This window comes from Maylandia zebra, linkage group LG13 (genome assembly GCF_041146795.1).
Source record: "Maylandia zebra isolate NMK-2024a linkage group LG13, Mzebra_GT3a, whole genome shotgun sequence".
Classification (NCBI taxonomy): Eukaryota; Metazoa; Chordata; class Actinopteri; order Cichliformes; family Cichlidae; genus Maylandia; species Maylandia zebra.
This window is the reverse complement of record NC_135179.1, coordinates 3,937,987-3,957,532: the sequence shown is the minus strand read 5'-3', so window position 1 is coordinate 3,957,532 and position 19,546 is coordinate 3,937,987. Positions and strand designations below refer to the sequence as shown.

Here is a 19,546-nt window from a genome sequence, read left to right as displayed (position 1 = left end):
GTAAAGCCCGCCCCTATTTAAACTTTACCTGAAATCTCTTAAACACGAACAGAAGTGTTGGATACAAGTCATAACTTTCCTAATCTTAGAAGATATTTTAACAGTGAGCACTTTGAATTACATTTACAGGCTCACAGCAAAAACAGGTGGAAAACAGGTGAGACTGTAACTGCTGTAAGAATCTGTTTAGAAGGTGTTTGACTCCGAAACCATCAATAAAGACACACGTGTGAAAACCAAGGTTCATGCGCCCGTCGCAGCATCTTGTCTTTGTAGTCAGAGAGAATAAAAACAGTTTTATTAGTTTAATCTCTCCTGAGTGCATGGTTGTGTTATTGATCGGTGATCGGGTTACCTGCAGTCGTCTCCTCCTGTGCTGATCACGTATTTGTCGTCGTGGGAGAAGCGGATGTTGGTCACATGAGGCGAGTGGCCGAGGTAGCGCTTGTGTTTGGCCTGCAGACGGAAACGAAGCAAACGTGCGTCCGTTTAATCAACTTAGTCCTGGATACAAAGAATAAACTGAACCTGAGCCTACAAACACCCTCAGCTACACAAGTTTGATATCCTCAGAGATCAAAAGGTCAAAAGTTTAACTTCAAACTTGCGACTTTGTTTCTTTCCGTTAGTGCTCATGAAGCCCTCGACTCCTCGACTCCTTCATTTATTTCCTTTCCTACCTCCGAACAACTAATACTGAATAAATGAGACGTGGCCACAAACTCACAAACTTCTCTGTGCAGGGGAAGTCGAACACTTTGACCAATCCAAAGTCGTCGCCGGTGACGATGTTCAGGCCGCCGTGAGACACACACGCGCAGCTCACGTCAGCTTTGTCGGCGTTTCGAGGCCAAATCCCCAAAACTTCGTCTCCCAGGATGCTGAAGAAGAGACGACAGAAAGGGCGAGTCAGCGCCGCGGCTCGTTGTCGGGTTAGCTCGGGGGTCGAGCGGGCGACCATGAGCCGTGTTTGTGCGTTACCTGGTCCACGTTGCCCAGGTGATTCTGTCGATGGCGATCGGGTCGCTCACCAGCTTTCCAGAAGGAACCTCGAACACCTGCCGCTTATAAGCTCCCGTGGACACCTGCAGGTGAGATTGTGATGCACGCGTCAGCAGAACGAGTGTGTGTGTGTGTGTGTGTGTGTGTGTGTGTGTGTGTGTGTGTGTGTGTGTGTGTGTGTGTGCGATCTGTAGCTGGACCGAGGATGGCCCGGGGGTTTTGTAGGGTGTGTGTGTTTTTTGTGTACATATACATGTAGAGCAGTTGTATCACAGCACCTGGTGACTGTGGGAAGGAAGAGCCCCCGTCTAACAGGAAGAGACCTCCAGCTGTGGGTGTACCTGTACGTAGCAGCTGTCAGCAGAGAAGTCGAGCTGCAGGACGAAGGCGGGGATGTCGCTGCAGTAAACCAGCCGGTTCAGCGTCGGCCCTGCGCTCACGTCGTACACGTCCACCGTGTTCTCCACGGAGCCGACCGCCAACAGCCGCCGGTCGGGACTGAAGCTGCGCACAGAGTTCAGTCAAACAAACATCCAGCGCTTTCATTCTTCGCTCCCGCGCTCGCTCTCTTACCGGATGTCCTGGACGGTGGCGCTGCGGTCTCGCTTCTTCGCCCACATCTTCAGCGAATTGGAGAGGAGGAGGAGGAACTCGCCGTTCTTCATCCCCACCGCCAGCATCTCTCCGTCTGCGCTGTAGCTGACGCAGCGAGCCGCGTGGCCGACGCACACTTTGTTCAGCAGTTTCTAACCAGAGAGAGAAGATTTCTTTAACCAGCCCTCGCTGCACCACATCACGCAAACCTGCAGCAGCGCCTGCTGTTTCTAGCTCTCCTCCACCCCAGCATCCACCACCACCGTCCTAAAGAGCCTGGACTCCAATCACTGACATATGTATGAATGCACCTTGTCGGCGAGGTCCCACAGGCGGATGGTGGCGTCGTCGCTCGCCGTGATGCAGAGATCTTTGGCTGGATGAGCGCCCAGACCCCAGATTCCCCCCCGAGCGTGACTGTCCAGCAGCAGGTTGGACGTCGCGTTCTTCTCCCCGACCTCGATGATTTCGCCGTCTTTCGTCCCCACCAGGATCTTACCCTGAGGAAGACGAGAGGCCGAGGCGATGAGGAAGACGGACGGGTGATGGCGGAGGAGGAGGAGCGGGGAAAGGATGTCGAGATCTCACCTTGCCTCTGCAGACCGACCGCACGCACTCCACCTGCTGCCCGGTCTCCAGCTGGAAGGCTCGGCATCGTTTCATCTCCTGATCCCAGAGCTTCACTGCTCCGCCCTCCTTCGTCCTGACGCACAAACACACAGTTTTTATTTTCCATTTTTTCCACGAAGGAGAAAACAAAAACTGAAAAACTAGAAACAGCACGAAAGAGGAGGTTGGGTTGCAAAGGAGCTTGCAGACTGAAACAGCTTAAACAGAGGACCACGAATGAGGCCATCACACAGAGATCAGCTGATCTCTGTTTCTGTGGCGACGTCCGTCCACAGAGAATTGGCGGCTTTCAGGAAGTAGAAAACTTCCAAACTCATGGTTGGTCCCGTTTTCATGACATCATATATAAACATCCTTTTAATAAAATCTGTATTATGAAGATGGTTCTCGATACAGGTGAAGCGGTCGGCGTGTGACTCACGGCCTCTCCTTTCCACCGGTGACGATGAGTCCGTCTCTCAGGGTGGTGTACATGGTGAAGACCGGCCCGGTGTGAGCCTTCGCCACCACCCGCAGCAGGTAGTGATCTCGCCACACGTACACGTCCCCGTTAATGGCCCCTGTGAACGTCAAGTTATTCTGCAAACGTGAACACAGACACGGTCAGCTTACGTGCTTCGACTGAACGACGCTCCTGAGGGGCCCCGGGGCGAAGCGGCGAACTCACCGCACCGAAGGCGACAGACAGCATCGTCTGCATCCTGCCGTCCTCCAGCGTCCCCACCACGCCCTTCTTGTACATCAGCGCGCCGCCGGCCAGCGTCCAGAACTTCACGTGTTTGATTCCCACCGACACGAATTGAGCGTCCGAGTCGTGCCGAAACTCCACCACGAAGATCCGGTCCGGGTGTCCGGCTTTCCCGCACGCTCGAGATCCTGCAGAGGAGACACGCCTTGGTTACCATGGTTACTGCCACCACAGAGGGACGCGAATCAAACCACGCTGAAAGTCTCTGACCTTCCTGCCAGCGCCACACCGTGATGGTGTGTTCAGGGTCCACTCCGACGGACAGCAGCAGCTTTCCCGTGGCGCTGAAGTTCACGTAGCCGACGCCTTTGCTGTGCGGACAGCGGAGGATGGACAGCGTCTGCTTGCCCATGGCGTCCCACACGTGGATCGAGGGGGTCGTTCCTGCGCGGAGACGAGCGAGTGTTTATCGCCGTTACAGCCACAGGCAGCGTCAGCACGACCACAGAGGGATAAACTACGACAGCGACACAGAGGGGTCGGTGCAGCCGACAGACACCCTGAAAACCAGACGCTGTTTCACCGACACGCTAAAGCGCTCGCGCCCCATTTATTTAATCCGAGCGTTCGGGTCAGGAAAGCACGACGGCACAAGAGTTTGCGTTTGGTACTCGAGTACTTTAACTACTCGTTAAACAAATCGAATGAGTTCAGTTTGAGACGAGCGTCAAACATGCAGCAGAAACATCATATTGATCGATCATCGAGGAAAATCCAACAAACTAACATCAGCCCGTCAGAAATGAGTCACTTCAATCATTTAATGTGGTGAAACTATCCTGTGTTTGTTGATACAAAGTTACCCAGGAACAAATATTTATTTAAATGTGTGCAAAAAACAATGATTAAGAATATGAGACAATATGAAAAATGTGTTAATGCTGATGCACTGCTGGAAAAGTAGAATTTTGAAGAGCTTTTAAAGTTTTTGATTAAAAAAACAGAACTTTTGTATAACATGAATATATTTTAAATATTTAATGAAATTTCTGAACATTTATCAGAAAAATATTATTTTTATAAATGTTAACATTTTGTTGAAAAAAACGATTAAAAATGCAAAAATATTTTGTTTAAATTGTTTCTTTGCATGTTTTTATGAGACGTAGCAGTAAAAACCAAACCGACACGTCTGGTTGAGTCGGGCGCTCTGGGTTTCAGTTTGCTGTGATGGGAGGCGTGCGGGTCGTTTGTAGTTTACCTGGGAGTTCACCGCCGTCACCTGAGGTGTTGTGAGAGCGATGGTGACAAATGAGGCCGGCCAAAAACACACACACAAAGACAACAACATGAAAACCTGCAGTGAGTCACAGCCAGGCAGAAAAAACGTTTCATTCATCCTGCGTCTGCGCGGAGCTTCGACGTTCCTGACTGCGGATCGCTTCGGCTGCTCTACGGTTCGATACCAAAACAACAAACTCTGGGACGTGAAGCTCTGCTTGTGTTTCCTGATTGGCTGAATTAACCCCACTTCCTGTATTTTAAACGCAGACCTCGAGGAGAAACTGTCGCGACGTGGCGCCTCACAGCTGCAATAAGCGTTTGCTCCCTGTCGGTGAGTCGGTCAGTTTCCACTGTGTCAGTAGAAATAAAGCAAAGCAGGCGGGTTAAACAGGAAGCAGGGAGAGAAAGCGGGACTTCTCTTTAGTACAGTTAGTGGAGGAAAACACGGCCATGCTCCGACAGCGACACGCCACACACACAAACACCGAAGCGTACCGATCTGCCCGGTGGCGATGATGTTCTTGAATTTGGGGTGCTGGTTGACGGTCAGACACAGGATGTCGTCCGTGTGCTCCAGGTAGAAGCTCTGAGTTCCTGCAAAGACACGTAAACAGACACGTTTTACCTGCAAGGCACCAAATAAACTCCAGTTCTGGCTGAAGCTCAGTCGTCGCTTCATTCAGCACGAGTCACGGACACACTCGTGGTGTTTGTGGGGCTGCAAACGCACACATGCAGGTGAGCTAACGACACGGTTTCGTTCTAATGGATGGTGCTCTTTCTGGTGATGTCGTCAGAAGCTGTGCTTTTCTTGTGCAAAGCTCCGCCCACGCTGCCGGAGATCAGCAATCTGCTGCTACACGACAGCGACGGGCGACACTGACAGCAATCAGAGTTTGCTGATTTTAAGGTGCTTTTTTGGACCCAAAGCAAAAAACACAGGATGGCAACACCCAGGCACAAATCTGTGACTTTGTGTACCTGTGACGACTGCGCTGAGTTTTGTCTGTTATCAAAGGAGCGTAAGTGGTCATTGAAGCGTGCAGCACGCCGACCACTTTCCATCCAAAGGTGATTGCACAGCTCACCCGAGCCGGGTCCTGGTCTGTCACGTCTGTCATTCTGCAGTTAAACTGCCGTCCTGCAGCATCCGTGTCCTGATTTATGGACACGTGATCTGTGAGGTTTTGGCCGCACTCTGAATGTGCATCTCTGTGCAGCAACAAATGTGTAATTGTGGCTGTTTCCTCACAGCTGATCGCCGGATTGTCACAAACAGACTGCATGAAATTGCCAACTTGAGCCCATTTAGCCACAAGCTGACAGCAGACACGTTATCGCCGTTTCATCACCGTCTTAATGCACCAAAGTTTGAAGACCGCCGGTCTCCATCTGCGAAGCAAAGACATCACAAGTCCACCGAACTCGGCCACGATCACTCTGTGCTGCAGCTTCCATCCACCTCAGTGTGGCTGCAGCATAAAACACGAACCGACCAATCGCAGCCGAACGGCTCTGTGAGGTAAGAGGCGTGTTTTTGTGGATGAGATCCGGTGGAGCGCAACATCTTTGCTTCCTGTGTGCGAGCAGGTAGATACAACCTGAACACGTTTCCACAGGTGTGCATGAAGCTGAGTCTGCTCAGCAGAAACTGTTTAACAACAACAACAATAATTTACCTGGTAAAACCGTTTTCACAAACATAAAAGCTTTTGAATATTAAATGTTACATCACTGACATCATGTTTCTGTGCAGCAGGTAGAAGGGGCACATGCAGAGATGCATTTACAGAGACTTTAACATCTTTCGGACACCAACGCCTGCCGACTGTTCGTGCGTCCGTCCTGCTGAAACAACCTCACGTTAGGACTCATCGTCCACGGCACGTCACTCAGGTGTGTTGTTTGTGTTACCGGTGCTCAGGCTGTGCACGATGGCGGTGGCGGCAGTGTGGTACACGATCTCGGCGCCGTCGTTGAGGTAGTGCAGGTTGTTACGACAATCGAAGCCCCGAAAACCAAAGACGTGGTCCAAGATCAGGTCCTGGAGAGGGAGAGGCGGACGGTGAACGCAGGGACAGACGGACAGACGGGCCGACGGACGGACGGACAGACTCACCTCGACCGGCCGCTTCTTCTTGGACACGTTGTTTTTCTGGAGTTTCTCGGGCTGCGGCGCCGCTCGGCTCACTGGCGGCCTGGAGGATCGATCAGCGTGTCAATGAATCGGTCGATGAGTCAAAGACAGAAAAACATTCATTTACATGTTAAAGGACGAGATCAGAGACACACGGGTGGAGCACAGACATGGAGACAACATGAACTACACATCGGGGGGTTAAACAGCTGATCCGGCGGTGTGCTGGTGCTCCGCCCTCTTTCTGTGAACTCAGACCAGCAGCCATTTGGGTTAGAGCAGCCGTTCTGCTTCTGACAGAGTTAAATCACTCAGATTTGTTAACGTTACAGCGTCACTGTGCTCTTTGTTGTCTGTTGGCGACTAGAGGGAAGAGGCGGAGTTTAATGCAACCTTTCACTAAACCGAGAGCGTCGACCTGCCGAAGCACCTGAAACCTACAGGAGGAAGGTTCTGCTACTAATCAGAGTAATAACTCTAGTAACTGTTGCAGTAATTGCAGGATTTTGCGGTGAGTGAACCAGGTCCACTGCATCGTCGATCGTCACGGTAACAACAGTTAAACTTCAGTATCCACTTATGAACCTGTTTCACCTGCACAGGTGCAACTCAAAGTGACAACAGGTGCACTGGAGGGGCAACAATGAGACCACCCCAAAAAGGAAATAGATTAGCAGGTGGTGGTGCACCCCCGTCAGCTCCTCCAGGATGGTACGGACCGTCTGTATCTCCCTGCACATGTGGAGGAGCAGATACCAGCAGACGTTACAGGAGCTGAGCTGCACAGGTGTCTGCTCCTCTGTGTGACCTCCAGCGGGTTACTCATGAGCACGTTTCTGACCAAACCGTCAGAGTCCACGAGGGCAGGTCCACCACCACAGCATCGTCCTCCAGCACGACTGGTTTGGACGTGGGTCCGCAGGGTCTGCACAGGCTCCTCGTTGGCAAATAAACTTTCGTTTTTAGCAACTGAAGCGAGACGTTATCGCTCAGTGCTGCGAACGGTTCATCAAAGCGCCAAAGCCGTAAGAGAAGTGGTGCATGACGGAGAGATGAAAGTGACCGAACAGGACGAAAATGCACTGAAACGTTTTCATGAAATGCCAGCGTGTGATGCGAACACGATGAAGAGGACGTGTACAGGCAGGCAGGTGTTACCTGGATGCCCTGGACAGCAGAGGGATAGAACCAAGGTAGAGCTTTAGAAACACACACAGTCACGCACTCTTATCTACACTTAGACTCAACACACACATGCACACACACATGCACACACACATGCACACAGGCTTTCCTCCTCAGAGACACTGTGGCTAAAAGTACATGCTAACAAAACGCTACCATGCTGCTGCTGCTGTTTAATCCTCAGGCTGCCAGCCTAACATGCTAGTGCAGCTAACCGTGTCAGCAGGCTAACGTGCACAGGTACACCTGTGGCCTCACAGCAGCAGGTGCAGCCCTGTACCTGAGAACTTAGAGAGCCTGGATTACTGTTTATCAAAGGGAGACACAGGTGGCTGCTGCAGTATCATCGATACCAAACATCTGATAGATGTTACTCTGAAGAAAACCCGACTATTCTCAGCCGAGCTCCCCATAGAACATCTTTCTCTGCTGATGAAGTCCCACAGGAACAGGAAGTGACATCCTGTCCTTCCATCAGGTGAAATATTGTTGTCCCAAAAGCCTAGAGACCGCTCCCTGAACATGGCGGCTGGTTTTGTCCTGACACTCTGTGATCTCTGTGGTCTTACAAACACAGGTGTGTCCAGTCGGCTCACGTTACCTGCAGTCAGGCTCCGAACATATTTAGGCCAAAACTCGATCCAACATAACATTATGAGCACTGACAGGTAACACCAATGACACCTGTTAGTGGGCGGGGTCTGTCAGGGAGCGGGTGAACATTTTGTCCTCAAAGTTGATGTTAGAAGCAGAAAAATGGGCGAGTGTGAGGCTACGAGCCAGTTTGGGTCAGAGCGTCTCCGAAACGGCAGCTCTGTGTGGGTCTGCAGGGGTCAGTTTTTATGGTCCAAAGAAGGAACAGCGGTGAAGCAGCGACGGGGCCGTGGAGGCCGATGCGTGTGAGGACTGAAGCCTGGTCTGTGTGGTCCGATCCAACAGACGGGCTAAAGCTTCATGCTGGTTCTGATAGAAAGCTGTCAGGCTGACCAGGCTGACCCCCGTCCGCCATTGAAAGCACCAACAATGAGAACTGGACCACAGAGCGATGGAGGAAGGTCGCGGCCTCCTTCCTCCACGAACAGGAACGGTCTGTGCAGCACAGCGACAAGTTTGAGGTGTTAACTCTAATTTTTAAAAGATCGCAGTCCAGTCGAGCCTCAGTGAGATGTGCCGGACAAACGAGTCGGATCCACGGAGGCTCCACCCCACAGCTAGCAGGACCTACAGGACCTGTTCACACCTGCTGAGTCCACGCCTCGACGAGTCGTGGTGTTATGTCTGATCGAGGAAGAGTTTGAATGGATTTGTAAATGAGAGATTTCTGCTTTTGGGCTTTAATAAATGATCCAAAGTGGCTGCAGCTGAGGTTTTAAGTGTGACCATCCACACAGTAAGTGTTGGCTCATACTTACTTGACAATGCCCTGCCTCCAGGGGAATGCAAGTTAAAACACAGCAGAGATATTAAGAGTTTCTACGAGGCCAGAGAGCAGCAGCAACACTCAGGAACTAAGGGTACCACAGAGGGACAAAACAAGAGTTATCAGTCAGCACGGGCACCCTTTATCATTAAAGATTCTCCGGACTCTGAAACTTGGAGCCGCCCATTTTCTTCCAAATACCTGCAAGTTCTAGATTTGGTCAGAGATTCTGTCACTGAGGCGCTGGAAGAGAAGACGTGCACACCGGGAGCTTCTGTGCATGAACTCAGAGCACAGACTTGATGCTGCTACTCCACAGCCTGGAAAACCCCATTTCTACAGGCTGGAAAATCCTCACTTCATATAAACCCAGTCAAAGTTCCCACATGACCACCTCGCAATCAGCTGATTTAATGTTCTACAATTACTGTAGTATATTTATGCATGCACCCTGCAGGTCCACGGGGGTGGGCTCAGGTTTGTCCTCTTTTTAACCATCTTTACAGCTTTTTTGAGATGTCATAACTTTGTGAGTTCAGGAGAAATCTGCAGGGCTGAAAAACACATTTAAGCTCTGTGAAAATCTGCAACCAGATCAGTTTTACACCCACTCAATGACTTAAAACCTAAAGCCCAGAGCTCCCCGTGTGGGATAGGTGGCTGCTCAAAACAAGTTCATATGAAAGGCCCCTCAGTTATCTACGTTTGACACCAGGCTCAGCTTCTTCACAATAATTTATAATATGGTAACATTTTAACAAATAAACCTCATTTGTCTTCAGAAGAAGGAACCTGGTTGGTGCTTAGATCGATCTTTGGTCTGCAGCTTTCTGACCCTGCAGACACATTTGTTCCTTGAAGGTGCCCTTTGTTGTTGAGTGAACTGTGAACACCGATATTACAAACGCAGCCAGAAGGATCCACTCAGCATGCAGAAGCCTGAGCATGCACGAGCACATCAGCACACGGGCGCGCACACAGGGAACGTCACCTTCACTGAAACAGACAGCGAGGATAGAACATGTTGGAAAGTCAAACAAAGCTCAAGAACTCGTTAAAGGAAATCACAGAGAGCACGAAGACATCCTGCACGTTTAAGAAACCGGAGAAGTCTGTGGAGCTTGAAGCTGAGAGGCTGTGTTAAAATGTGTGGTCCCAGTGTTTATTATGGGTTTGCTGTTCGGGCTTCGACTGCATGATTTCTTCTGCCAGCTCACTCCCAGGACAGAGATGTAATCTCACAGAGTGACCTCTGACTGGCTGGAGAGTTCTTGATTACGATTTTCTGTTCTTTAGCCATTTTGAACTTCTTTGAAGCTCTTGTTGTATTTTTCTGGTTGGATGTTTTCGCTGCTGTCAGCAAAAGATTAAGATGTTAAGATTTCATTTGTACGAGTTTATCACGTCCTGTGTTTCTCCCTCTTTGTCCCGTCTTACTGTGTTAGTGTCTTTGACTATTACCTGTCATCTTGCTCGGTCTCAGCTTTTGAGTTTCGGTGAAGTTTTGTTCCTTGTTTTATTTTAGAGCATGTTCTCTTCAACTGTCTCTGATTTTCATAAAGATTTATTTTGTTCATATATTAAATAATTGTTACAAATTTGGACAAAACAAGCTACAGATTTTTTTAAATGTCATAAAGTATTCTACATGATTTAGTTTGCAGTATTAGGAAGTATCACTAGTGTTTTTTGCAATGTGATGTTTTTCATTAGTGTGCGCTCAGATATGGGAGCCTTTGTCATATTTTACCAGCAACACTCCGACATGTTTTTAATGCACCCGTCCCAAAATACAGATCCTGATTCATTATGATGGTAAAAAACAGAAGTGTGTGTGTGCACGTGTATGTGTGCACGTGTGTGTGTGCATGTGTGTGTGCACGTGTATGTGTGCAGGTGTTTGTGTGCATGTGTGTGTGCACGTGCGTGTGTGCATGTGTGTGCACGTGTGTGCGTGTGCATGTGTGTGCACGTGTATGTGTGCAGGTGTGTGTGTGCATGTGTGTGTGCACGTGTATGTGTGCATGTGTGTGTGCACGTGTATGTGTGCAGGTGTGTGTGTGCATGTGTGTGTGCATGTGTGTGCGTGTGTGCACGTGTGTGCGTGTGCATGTGTGTGTGCACGTGTGTGTGCATGTGTGTGCGTGTGTGCACGTGTGTGCGTGTGCATGTGTGTGTGCACGTGTATGTGTGCAGGTGTGTGCGTGTGTGCACGTGTGTGCGTGTGCATGTGTGTGTGCACGTGTATGTGTGCAGGTGTGTGTGTGCATGTGTGTGTGCACGTGTGTGCGTGTGCATGTGTGTGTGTGCGTACCTCTCCTCAGCAGAGAGCTCCTTCAGCTGTTGGTGAGGTTTGGTTCCTCTCATCGCTCTGATGCTGACGGCGTACATCTTCGTGGTGTAATCCACCGTCTTCTCGCGGGCGACGTCGCTGTCGTAGCCTTTAAACACACACAGTTACAGATCTGAGGGACGGCTTCTGGGTTTATGTTGGTGCTTCACTGAGAGGTCATGTGACACCTGGATCCAGACATTTTTGCATTGAAGCTTTCAGGCAGAGACTTTGTTCGTGTTTGTTTGGATGCATGAAGGTTTGTCTGTGTCTGCTTTATGATGTCACAGCTACGATAGCTGAGAGGTGGAGTACGGATAAAGGGCGACGCCATCGTGTTTGGTGCAGATCTGAACCTCGTTTTTTGAACTGTGAGCTGGTGCAGAGACGTCTGCTGAGTTTAGCACCAGCGCTGCTCTCTGTTCATGATGTTGCCGATGCTACGATTAAAGACGAAACTGTAAACTTTGGATTCGTGTTTATCGAAACAATATTTTCAAACCTCCGTCCTCCTCGATGTCGTCATCCGACTCCTCGCTGTCTACGAGCGGTCGGCTGTTGCGAAACAAAGGCCCGTCCCCCTCCACGCTGACCACGCCTCCTCGCTCCCTCACCCAGATCATCAGGGCGGTGTCAGCGTGGAGGGGGACGGGCCTTTGTTTCGCGACAGCCGACCGCTCGTAGACAGCGAGGAGTCGCGAAACAAAGGCCCGTCCCCCTCCACGCTGACCACGCCTCCTCGCTCCCTCACCCAGATCATCAGGGCGGTGTCAGCCCCGCCCACCGTCAGGAGCGTGGAGTCATCCTGAGCCCAGCGGACGTTTGTGACCTGTGCGCTGTGGCCCACGTAACGCTTAAAGCGAGCGTACTGACCCTGCAGGAGGAAAGGAAGCAGGTCCTTAAGAGGAAAGGTACACACACTCAAACACCTGAGGTCAGAGGGGCACTCTGATTGGTCCTAACTTTACAGGAAGTCACACAAGTTATCCAAACTGACTTTTCTATCGCCACATTGAAACCTGGGAGGCTGTGGCTGAGAAACCGCGAGGCGAGCACTTCAGAACAATCAGACAGCGTTGAACCCAGAGGAGTCGCCCCCTGCTGGCCACTAGAAAGAATGCAGTCTTCTCTGTACAGTGTGTGTGTGTGTGTGTGTGTGTGTGTCGTTGAGGTTGTGTGTCGTACTCTGACGGGATAGCTGAACAGTTTGAGGAAGCCAAAGTCGTCTCCGGTGGCGAGCAGCGCGTGGTCTCTGGTGAGCGACGTGGCGTTGATGTCGGTGATGTCGCTGTGCGTCGGCCAGATTCCCTCACAGGTGGAGCCCAGAACCGACGTCCAGCCGGCCCACTCGATCCGCTCCAGCTGCACAAACACACACACAACACGACACACACGGGTCGTTTCCACACGTCAAGCTTTTCTGTCTCCGGTACGAAACAAACGGACTCGTTCACGCCGCTGGAAATACGTTGGAGGCGTGACATCATGAACCCCAGCTCCTCCTCCTCTCGCTCAGCATGCACACTGACCTCACAGTTTCTGATGGTTTGTCGTTTTCCTCGCGGGGCTTCAAAGAACAGCTGCTCTTTGGCTCCCGTGTTGACCTGCAGCAGTTTACCTGCAGCACAAAGACAGCAGAGAAACATCGTCTGGACTAAGAATAACGCAGCGGCTGAACGCGCTCGCAGATCTCGCCGTCTGCTCGCAGACTCTCTGTGCATCATTCAAAATTAGCATTTACCCTTTAACTTAGTCCTCAGTCACATTAGGGACGGGTCGGTGACCCCTGATAACCTCTGGTTGCTATGGAAATATGGACCAATAACCTGAGCGTGGTTGTTTTGGTTGGTAGCAGACAGCAGCACAGTTTGCACAGAAGACGCCAACATGTCCGCAAACACTCGCCGGCTGCTCACCGAGCGGGAAAAACCGGAGGACGCTCGTCTCCAGAGGCCCAGCGTTTACTCTGAGGCCTTTACTCTGTTAAACAGCGCCCCCTGCTGGGCGGAGGGCAGCATCTAAAGTGTGAAATTATGATTTAACAAGCACTGCTGTTGTCAGGTGTGTGCAGGTGTGAGAGCGACTCGGATGGGAGAGAGAGAGAGAGCCGTGTGCTACCTCGGGCGTCCCAGTCGATGTGCGTGATGTAACTGGACGCTCCTTTACAGATGCCGACTCTCTTGCTGCTCAGCACGTTGTAGATGTCCACGAAGCTGTCGTGTGACGCCACCGCCAGGTATTTACCTGAGTCTGAGAGCACGAACACCCGGAACACACACAGTCTGTCACATGACCCACAAAAGATCAGATCACAGCAAATCAGCACGTTCATGGCTCTGCCTTTAAGTTACAACAGTTCATGTGCACAGCGAAGCTCACACATTTACAAACACGACAGCCGTCTTTATAAAACCTCGCAGCGTGTGTGCAGGAAGGTGGTGTTCTGACTGATCCTCCTCTTTTTGTAAGACAGAAGTCAGGACAGGAAACTGTGGCTGGTTATTTTCACCCTCCATATCTACCTGCCTGACCTGGCAACACCTCAACAAAGAGCTGTGTTCATCTGGGGGGGTTCTGTAAAGCTTCTCCTGATGTGTTCGTCAAAGGGAACCGTTGATAAAAAAGCAGGCGGCATGTGATATAAGAGCCAACGGCTGCAGATGTTTCAGCTCATCGCTGCCACCAGCGAAGGAGGAGGAAACACATCAGCGGTTAGCACCGTGGCCTGGTGCGTTCTCCAGGGTGTCTCACAGTCCAGGCAGACACGTGTTAGCTTAACAGCTGATTTCAAAGTGCACAGAATGAAACATCTGCAGTAAATGACTGTGTGTGTGTGTGTGTGTGTGTGTGTGTGTGTGTACCTGGGGAAAAGCGGATATCAGAAATGGCGTCACGCCGATGGTGGAAGCTCAGCAGGTCCTCCAGCGTGTCTGCGTTCACCACCAGCACGCCGCCGTCGCTCAGACCGACCGCCAACGCTTTCCCGTCAGGAGAAAAGGCGCAGCAGCGACCGCCTGCAACACGCACCAAGTATCCGATTACTGGCAATCTGGAGCTGTGACGCGTTCAGGGACATTAGTAAAAGCGGACGCCCGTCCCGTTACTCTGACCTCTCTTCAGCTTGCGGACGGCCACCATGCGGTGATTGGCTGACGTCTCCCACAGCCGCAGCGTTTTGTCATCGCTGACGGTGGCGCAAACGGGGAGGAGGGGGTGGGGGGCCAAACCCCAAACCTCGCCCTCCATGTGACCCTACACACACACACACACACACACACACACAATATTACCATGATGATGTGAACGTGCAGCAGGAACAGGAGACACATGACAGGAGATGGCATTACCTTGGCCTCCAGTAACGCTGTGAGGAACCTTGGAGTCATTTTTGACCAGGACATGTCCTTCAACGCACATATTAAACAAATATATCAGACTGCTTTCTTCCATTTGTGCAACATCTCTAAAATTAGAAATATCCTGTCTCAGAGTGACGCTGAAAAACTAGTTCATGCATTTATTACTTCCAGGCTGGACGACTGTAATTCATTATTATCAGGAAGTCCTAAAAACTCCCTGAAAAGCCTTCAGCTGATCCAAAATGCTGCAGCAAGAGTCCTGACAGGGACTAGAAAGAGAGAGCAGATTTCTCCTGTTGGCTTCCTGTTAAATCCAGAATTCAAAATCCTGCTCCTCACATACAAGGTCTTAAATAATCAGGCCCCATCTTATCTTAATGACCTTGTAGTACCATATCACCCTATTAGAGCACTTCGCTCTCGATCTGCAGGCCTACTTGTTGTTCCTAGAGTATTTAAAAGTAGAATGGGAGGCAGAGCCTTCAGTTTTCAGGCCCCTCTTCTGTGGAACCAGCTTCCAGTTTGGATTCAGGAGACAGACACTATCTCTACTTTCAAGATTAGGCTTCAAACTTTCCTTTTTGCTAAAGCATATAGTTAGGGCTGGACTAGGTGACCCTGAATCCTCCCTTAGTTTATGCTGCAATAGACGTAGGCTGCCGGGGATTCCCATGATGCACTGGGTGTTTCTTCTTCACTCACTATGTGTTAACAGACCTCTCTGCATTGAATCATATCTGTTATTAACCTCTGTCTCTCTTCCACAGCATGTCTTTATCCTGTCTTCCTTCTCTCACCCCAACCAATCACAGCAGATGGCCCCGCCCCTCCCTGAGCCTGGTTCTGCCGGAGGTTTCTTCCTGTTAAAAGGGAGTTTTTCCTTCCCACTGTCGCCAAAGTGCTGCTCATACGGGGTCACATGATTGTTGGGTTTTTCTCTGTATGTGTTATTGTAGGGTCTGCCTTACAATATAAAGAGTTTGAGGCGACTGTTGTTGTGATTTCATGCTGTATAAATAAAACTGAATTGAATTGAAATCAGGTCCACAGGCACCAGACGTCCCCTCACCATGGAAACAGGTGCACACACACACACACACACACAGTATTCCCACCTGCACCAGCAGGGTCATGGGTCCGGTCTTGTCAATCTCCAGAACTTCTCCGTTTTTGGTTCCCACCAGGATGTGACCGTGACCCAGGGTGATGGCCCTGATGGACGGGTTGTCCTCCAGCAACAGTCCTGCACACACACACATCTCTGTATCGTCTTTTCTGGTCTCTGTTTCTGCTGTAAAGTCTCTCTGTAGTTGTTTTTCGGTCTGAGTTTCTCTAGTCTGCCTCGTTTCCTTTTTATAAAGATGAAGCTGCCGAAATGATTAAAGCAAAATCAAAAAGATCTCCCTGTGTCCTGGGCGATCGGGTTGGCTTAATTACTGTCTCTCTGTAATCGTCTCTGTGATCGGCTGAGCAGCCTGGACTAAAGGCGGCTCTTTCCAGTAACTGCTCTCTTTTCCAAACCTGGATATTTTTGCAGTTTCAGCTGCACGTCCACATGATGGCAGCGTTGGACAGAAGAGGTTCTGCTCCACAGGTTACATATGAAACTCCACCGAGTTACAGAGCATCTCTGTGTTGTTAGGAGAAAAACTGAAAACATGAAGTGGTCAGTGGGTTTGAGTCTCACCTGTCAGGAGACGCCACAGGTGAGCCTGGTACAGGCAGCAAACCCACTGGCTGAGGCTCGTAGTGACACAGCATGCAGATGTTTAACATCTGGCTGAGTTTACACCACGATCACGTTTCAGCATCAAACGTTTGCTTATTGTTTATCTTTGTAAACATCAGCTCAGCCATCAGAGTCTTTAAAAACTGATGACATCATCAGCCGTCACGCCGCTCTCGCGTGCTTTGAGCTGCGTGTCCAAACAGAATCTCAGACTCTGATTGGTGGGATCAGGGCACAGTCAGTCCACCTTAAACGATAAGGTGGAGCTGTAATCGTGACTGAATCTAAGCACCTTTCGACCCCGGGGACAGCGCTGCTCTCTTGATGGCGTAGGTTTTCAGGCAGCGATCAAACATGTCGTCCCACAGCTCCACCACGCCGTCCTTCCCACCCGTCACAAAGCCCTGCAGACAAGCAGATGTCACTGAGTTTAAATACCTCACAGAGGCCGTGGGTGGGGTTCAGGTCTGCCCTCCTCACCTTGTCCAGGGAGAACGTGGCGAACACCGGCCCGTCGTGGGCCTTCACCGTTTTCAGCAGCAGCGGCTCCTTCCAGATGTAAACGTCTCCGGTGGCGGTTCCGGAGAACACCAGCGCCTCAGTGCGGCCGTAGCACACTGACATCATGGTCTCCGGCCGGCGGATGCTCCTAAAAGCGCCGCGCTTGAAGGTCAAACCGCCACCTGGAGGACAGAGGGGAAGTGCTCCGTCACACTGTGACCTACAGCACCCTGCAGCAGCTCCTCTAGTGTCCAGCAGGGGCTCCAGTCAGTCCCCACAGACTGCCAGGGTAAAACCTCACACCTGTAACGCCTGTACGGGGCCGGCTCACCTGCTTAAACTGGTGCCAGTTATGGCGAGCGGCTGTGGGATAAACGCTAAACGACAAAGTGAAACATCGACGCTGCAGTTTTACCTGCAAGCTGCCAGAACTTGATGTGTTTGATTCCCACAGTGACCAGTTTGTCCGTGACCATGGGATTACACTTCACCACGAAGATCTTGTCCTTGTGACCCCTGAGAGAAGACGGACAGTCAGTAACCGTCAGCTGCAGCTCTGTGCAGGTAAACGTTAAGGTCAGCAGCAGACAGGCGAGTACCGGGCAGTGGCGAGCTTCTCTCCTCTCTTCCAGTCCCAGACGACGATCGAATGTCCATCATCGATTCCCACCGAAACCAGACTCTTCCCATCAGCTGTGAGAGGAAACACAGATCAGCTGTTTACTGTGAGTCCAATCAAAGCTTTAAAATAAGCTGGCGTGTAAAACACACCCACAGTTTTTCAGTCGTGTCGACCACAGTTTGCAGTGACGTCGAAATCTTTTGCAGACACAAAAATGTCGTGAACGCCTCCAGAGACGACTTTGTTTCATACGATGTTGACCGTTTTAGTATCTGTGAACTCTCAGGCTCGTTTTCTTAATGTCACATTGTCATTTACCTTTATTTTAATGCTTTTAATCAAGTTTTGATGTTTCCAGTGAGGTGGGAATGTGTCGTGTCCTGTGGATCTCTAATGCACTGTGCCTATAAAAGGTGGACTGAAGTGCGAGACGTTCACTCTAATTTGTCCTGTTTATTTTGTAAATTATGTCTCCATGATAGTCACAAAGGACCAGACAGCTGCTCCGCCCTCGTCCATCACCCCTGGTTTTACCAACATGGTGAAGACGCTCAGTTCTTTAAGTCTTTAAAGCAGGATTTTATCAATCACGGTGCTGCCATCCATCCTTATACACAGTGTGTACGTGCTCATATACACACACACACCTGAGAAGTCCAGCGCACACACTCCTCTCTGATGAAAGCCTTTGAGCAGAGAGAGGCACTTCAGAGTCTGGATGTCCCACACGTGGACGGCCGGGTCCCTCCCCACCTGCACAGCACCAACATTAAATGCGACGTTAAGAAGAAACAGCGAGAGGTTTGTGGCAGAGCAGACGAAGGTGCAGACGGTCTGAAGAAACTAAAGCTCCTGCAACACCTGCAGAACAACAAGTTTTAAATAGCAAAACATGAAACAACAGATAAGCTGATCAAAGCCGATTAATAATAGTCACGGCAACTCGGAGTGTCCAAAAAAACCTACACGGTGCAGTATGCAGTCCATAAAACTGGAGAAGTACTGCTTATCCAATATCCACCTTAAAATGATAAAAAAATAGACAATCAGACAAGCCCATCCATCTATCAATCCATGCATCCATCCATCCATGCATCCATCCACTCATCCATCCATGCATCCATCCACTCATCCATCCATCCATCCATCCATGCATCCATCCACCCATGCTTCCATCCATGCATCCATCTATCAATCCATCCATCCATCCATCCATCCATCCACGCATCCATCCACTCATCCATCCATCCATGCATCCATCCATCCATGCATCCATCTATCAATCCATCCATCCATCCATCCATCATCCATCCATGCATCCATCCACTCATCCATCCATCCATCCATGCATCCATCCACTCATCCATCCATCCATGCATCCATCTATCAATCCATCCATTCATTCATCCATGCATCCATCCACTCATCCATGCATCCATCCATGCATCCATCTATCAATCCATCCATCCATCCATTCATCCATCCAAATATCCATCCACTCATCCATCCATCCATCCATCCATGCATCCATCCACCCATGCTTCCATCCATGCATCCATCTATCAATCCATCCATCCATCCATCCATCCATCCATCCATCCATCCATCCATCCACGCATCCATCCACTCATCCATCCATCCATGCATCCATCCATCCATGCATCCATCTATCAATCCATCCATCCATCCATCATCCATCCATGCATCCATCCACTCATCCATCCATCCATCCATGCATCCATCCACTCATCCATCCATCCATGCATCCATCTATCAATCCATCCATTCATTCATCCATGCATCCATCCACTCATCCATGCATCCATCCATGCATCCATCCATGCATCCATCCATCAATCCATCCATTCATTCATCCATGCATCCATCCATTCATTCATCCACCCATGCATCCATCCACTCATCCATCCATCCATCCATGCATCCATCCACTCATCCATCCATTCATGCATCCATCCATCCATTCATCCATGCATCCATCCATCCATGCATCCATCCATTCATCCATGCATCCATTCATGCATTCATCCATCCATCTATCAATC

The 19,546-nt window shown here is 50.2% G+C and overlaps 1 protein-coding gene across 1 annotated transcript in view; it reads right to left on the bottom strand.

Annotated features, from left to right (window-relative positions):
* The window catches only part of LOC112432442 (echinoderm microtubule-associated protein-like 6), a 43,135-nt gene that overhangs the window by 1,944 nt on the left and 21,645 nt on the right, over positions 1-19,546 (bottom strand). Inside the window, exons 17-44 of the mRNA XM_076891973.1 lie at positions 18,131-18,236; positions 17,461-17,554; positions 17,277-17,377; positions 16,841-17,043; positions 16,653-16,764; positions 15,747-15,874; positions 14,383-14,524; positions 14,134-14,286; positions 13,391-13,522; positions 12,802-12,890; positions 12,458-12,634; positions 12,003-12,146; positions 11,869-11,873; positions 11,775-11,827; positions 11,255-11,381; positions 6,318-6,396; positions 6,113-6,242; positions 4,694-4,792; positions 3,185-3,358; positions 2,894-3,102; positions 2,648-2,805; positions 2,185-2,299; positions 1,908-2,096; positions 1,576-1,748; positions 1,344-1,506; positions 982-1,085; positions 728-881; positions 356-456 (exon numbers count right to left, since the gene is read on the bottom strand). Coding sequence (XP_076748088.1) covers positions 356-456; positions 728-881; positions 982-1,085; positions 1,344-1,506; positions 1,576-1,748; positions 1,908-2,096; positions 2,185-2,299; positions 2,648-2,805; positions 2,894-3,102; positions 3,185-3,358; positions 4,694-4,792; positions 6,113-6,242; positions 6,318-6,396; positions 11,255-11,381; positions 11,775-11,827; positions 11,869-11,873; positions 12,003-12,146; positions 12,458-12,634; positions 12,802-12,890; positions 13,391-13,522; positions 14,134-14,286; positions 14,383-14,524; positions 15,747-15,874; positions 16,653-16,764; positions 16,841-17,043; positions 17,277-17,377; positions 17,461-17,554; positions 18,131-18,236 — 3,614 coding nt within the window. The remainder of the gene's footprint in view (positions 1-355; positions 457-727; positions 882-981; positions 1,086-1,343; positions 1,507-1,575; positions 1,749-1,907; positions 2,097-2,184; positions 2,300-2,647; positions 2,806-2,893; positions 3,103-3,184; positions 3,359-4,693; positions 4,793-6,112; positions 6,243-6,317; positions 6,397-11,254; positions 11,382-11,774; positions 11,828-11,868; positions 11,874-12,002; positions 12,147-12,457; positions 12,635-12,801; positions 12,891-13,390; positions 13,523-14,133; positions 14,287-14,382; positions 14,525-15,746; positions 15,875-16,652; positions 16,765-16,840; positions 17,044-17,276; positions 17,378-17,460; positions 17,555-18,130; positions 18,237-19,546) is intronic.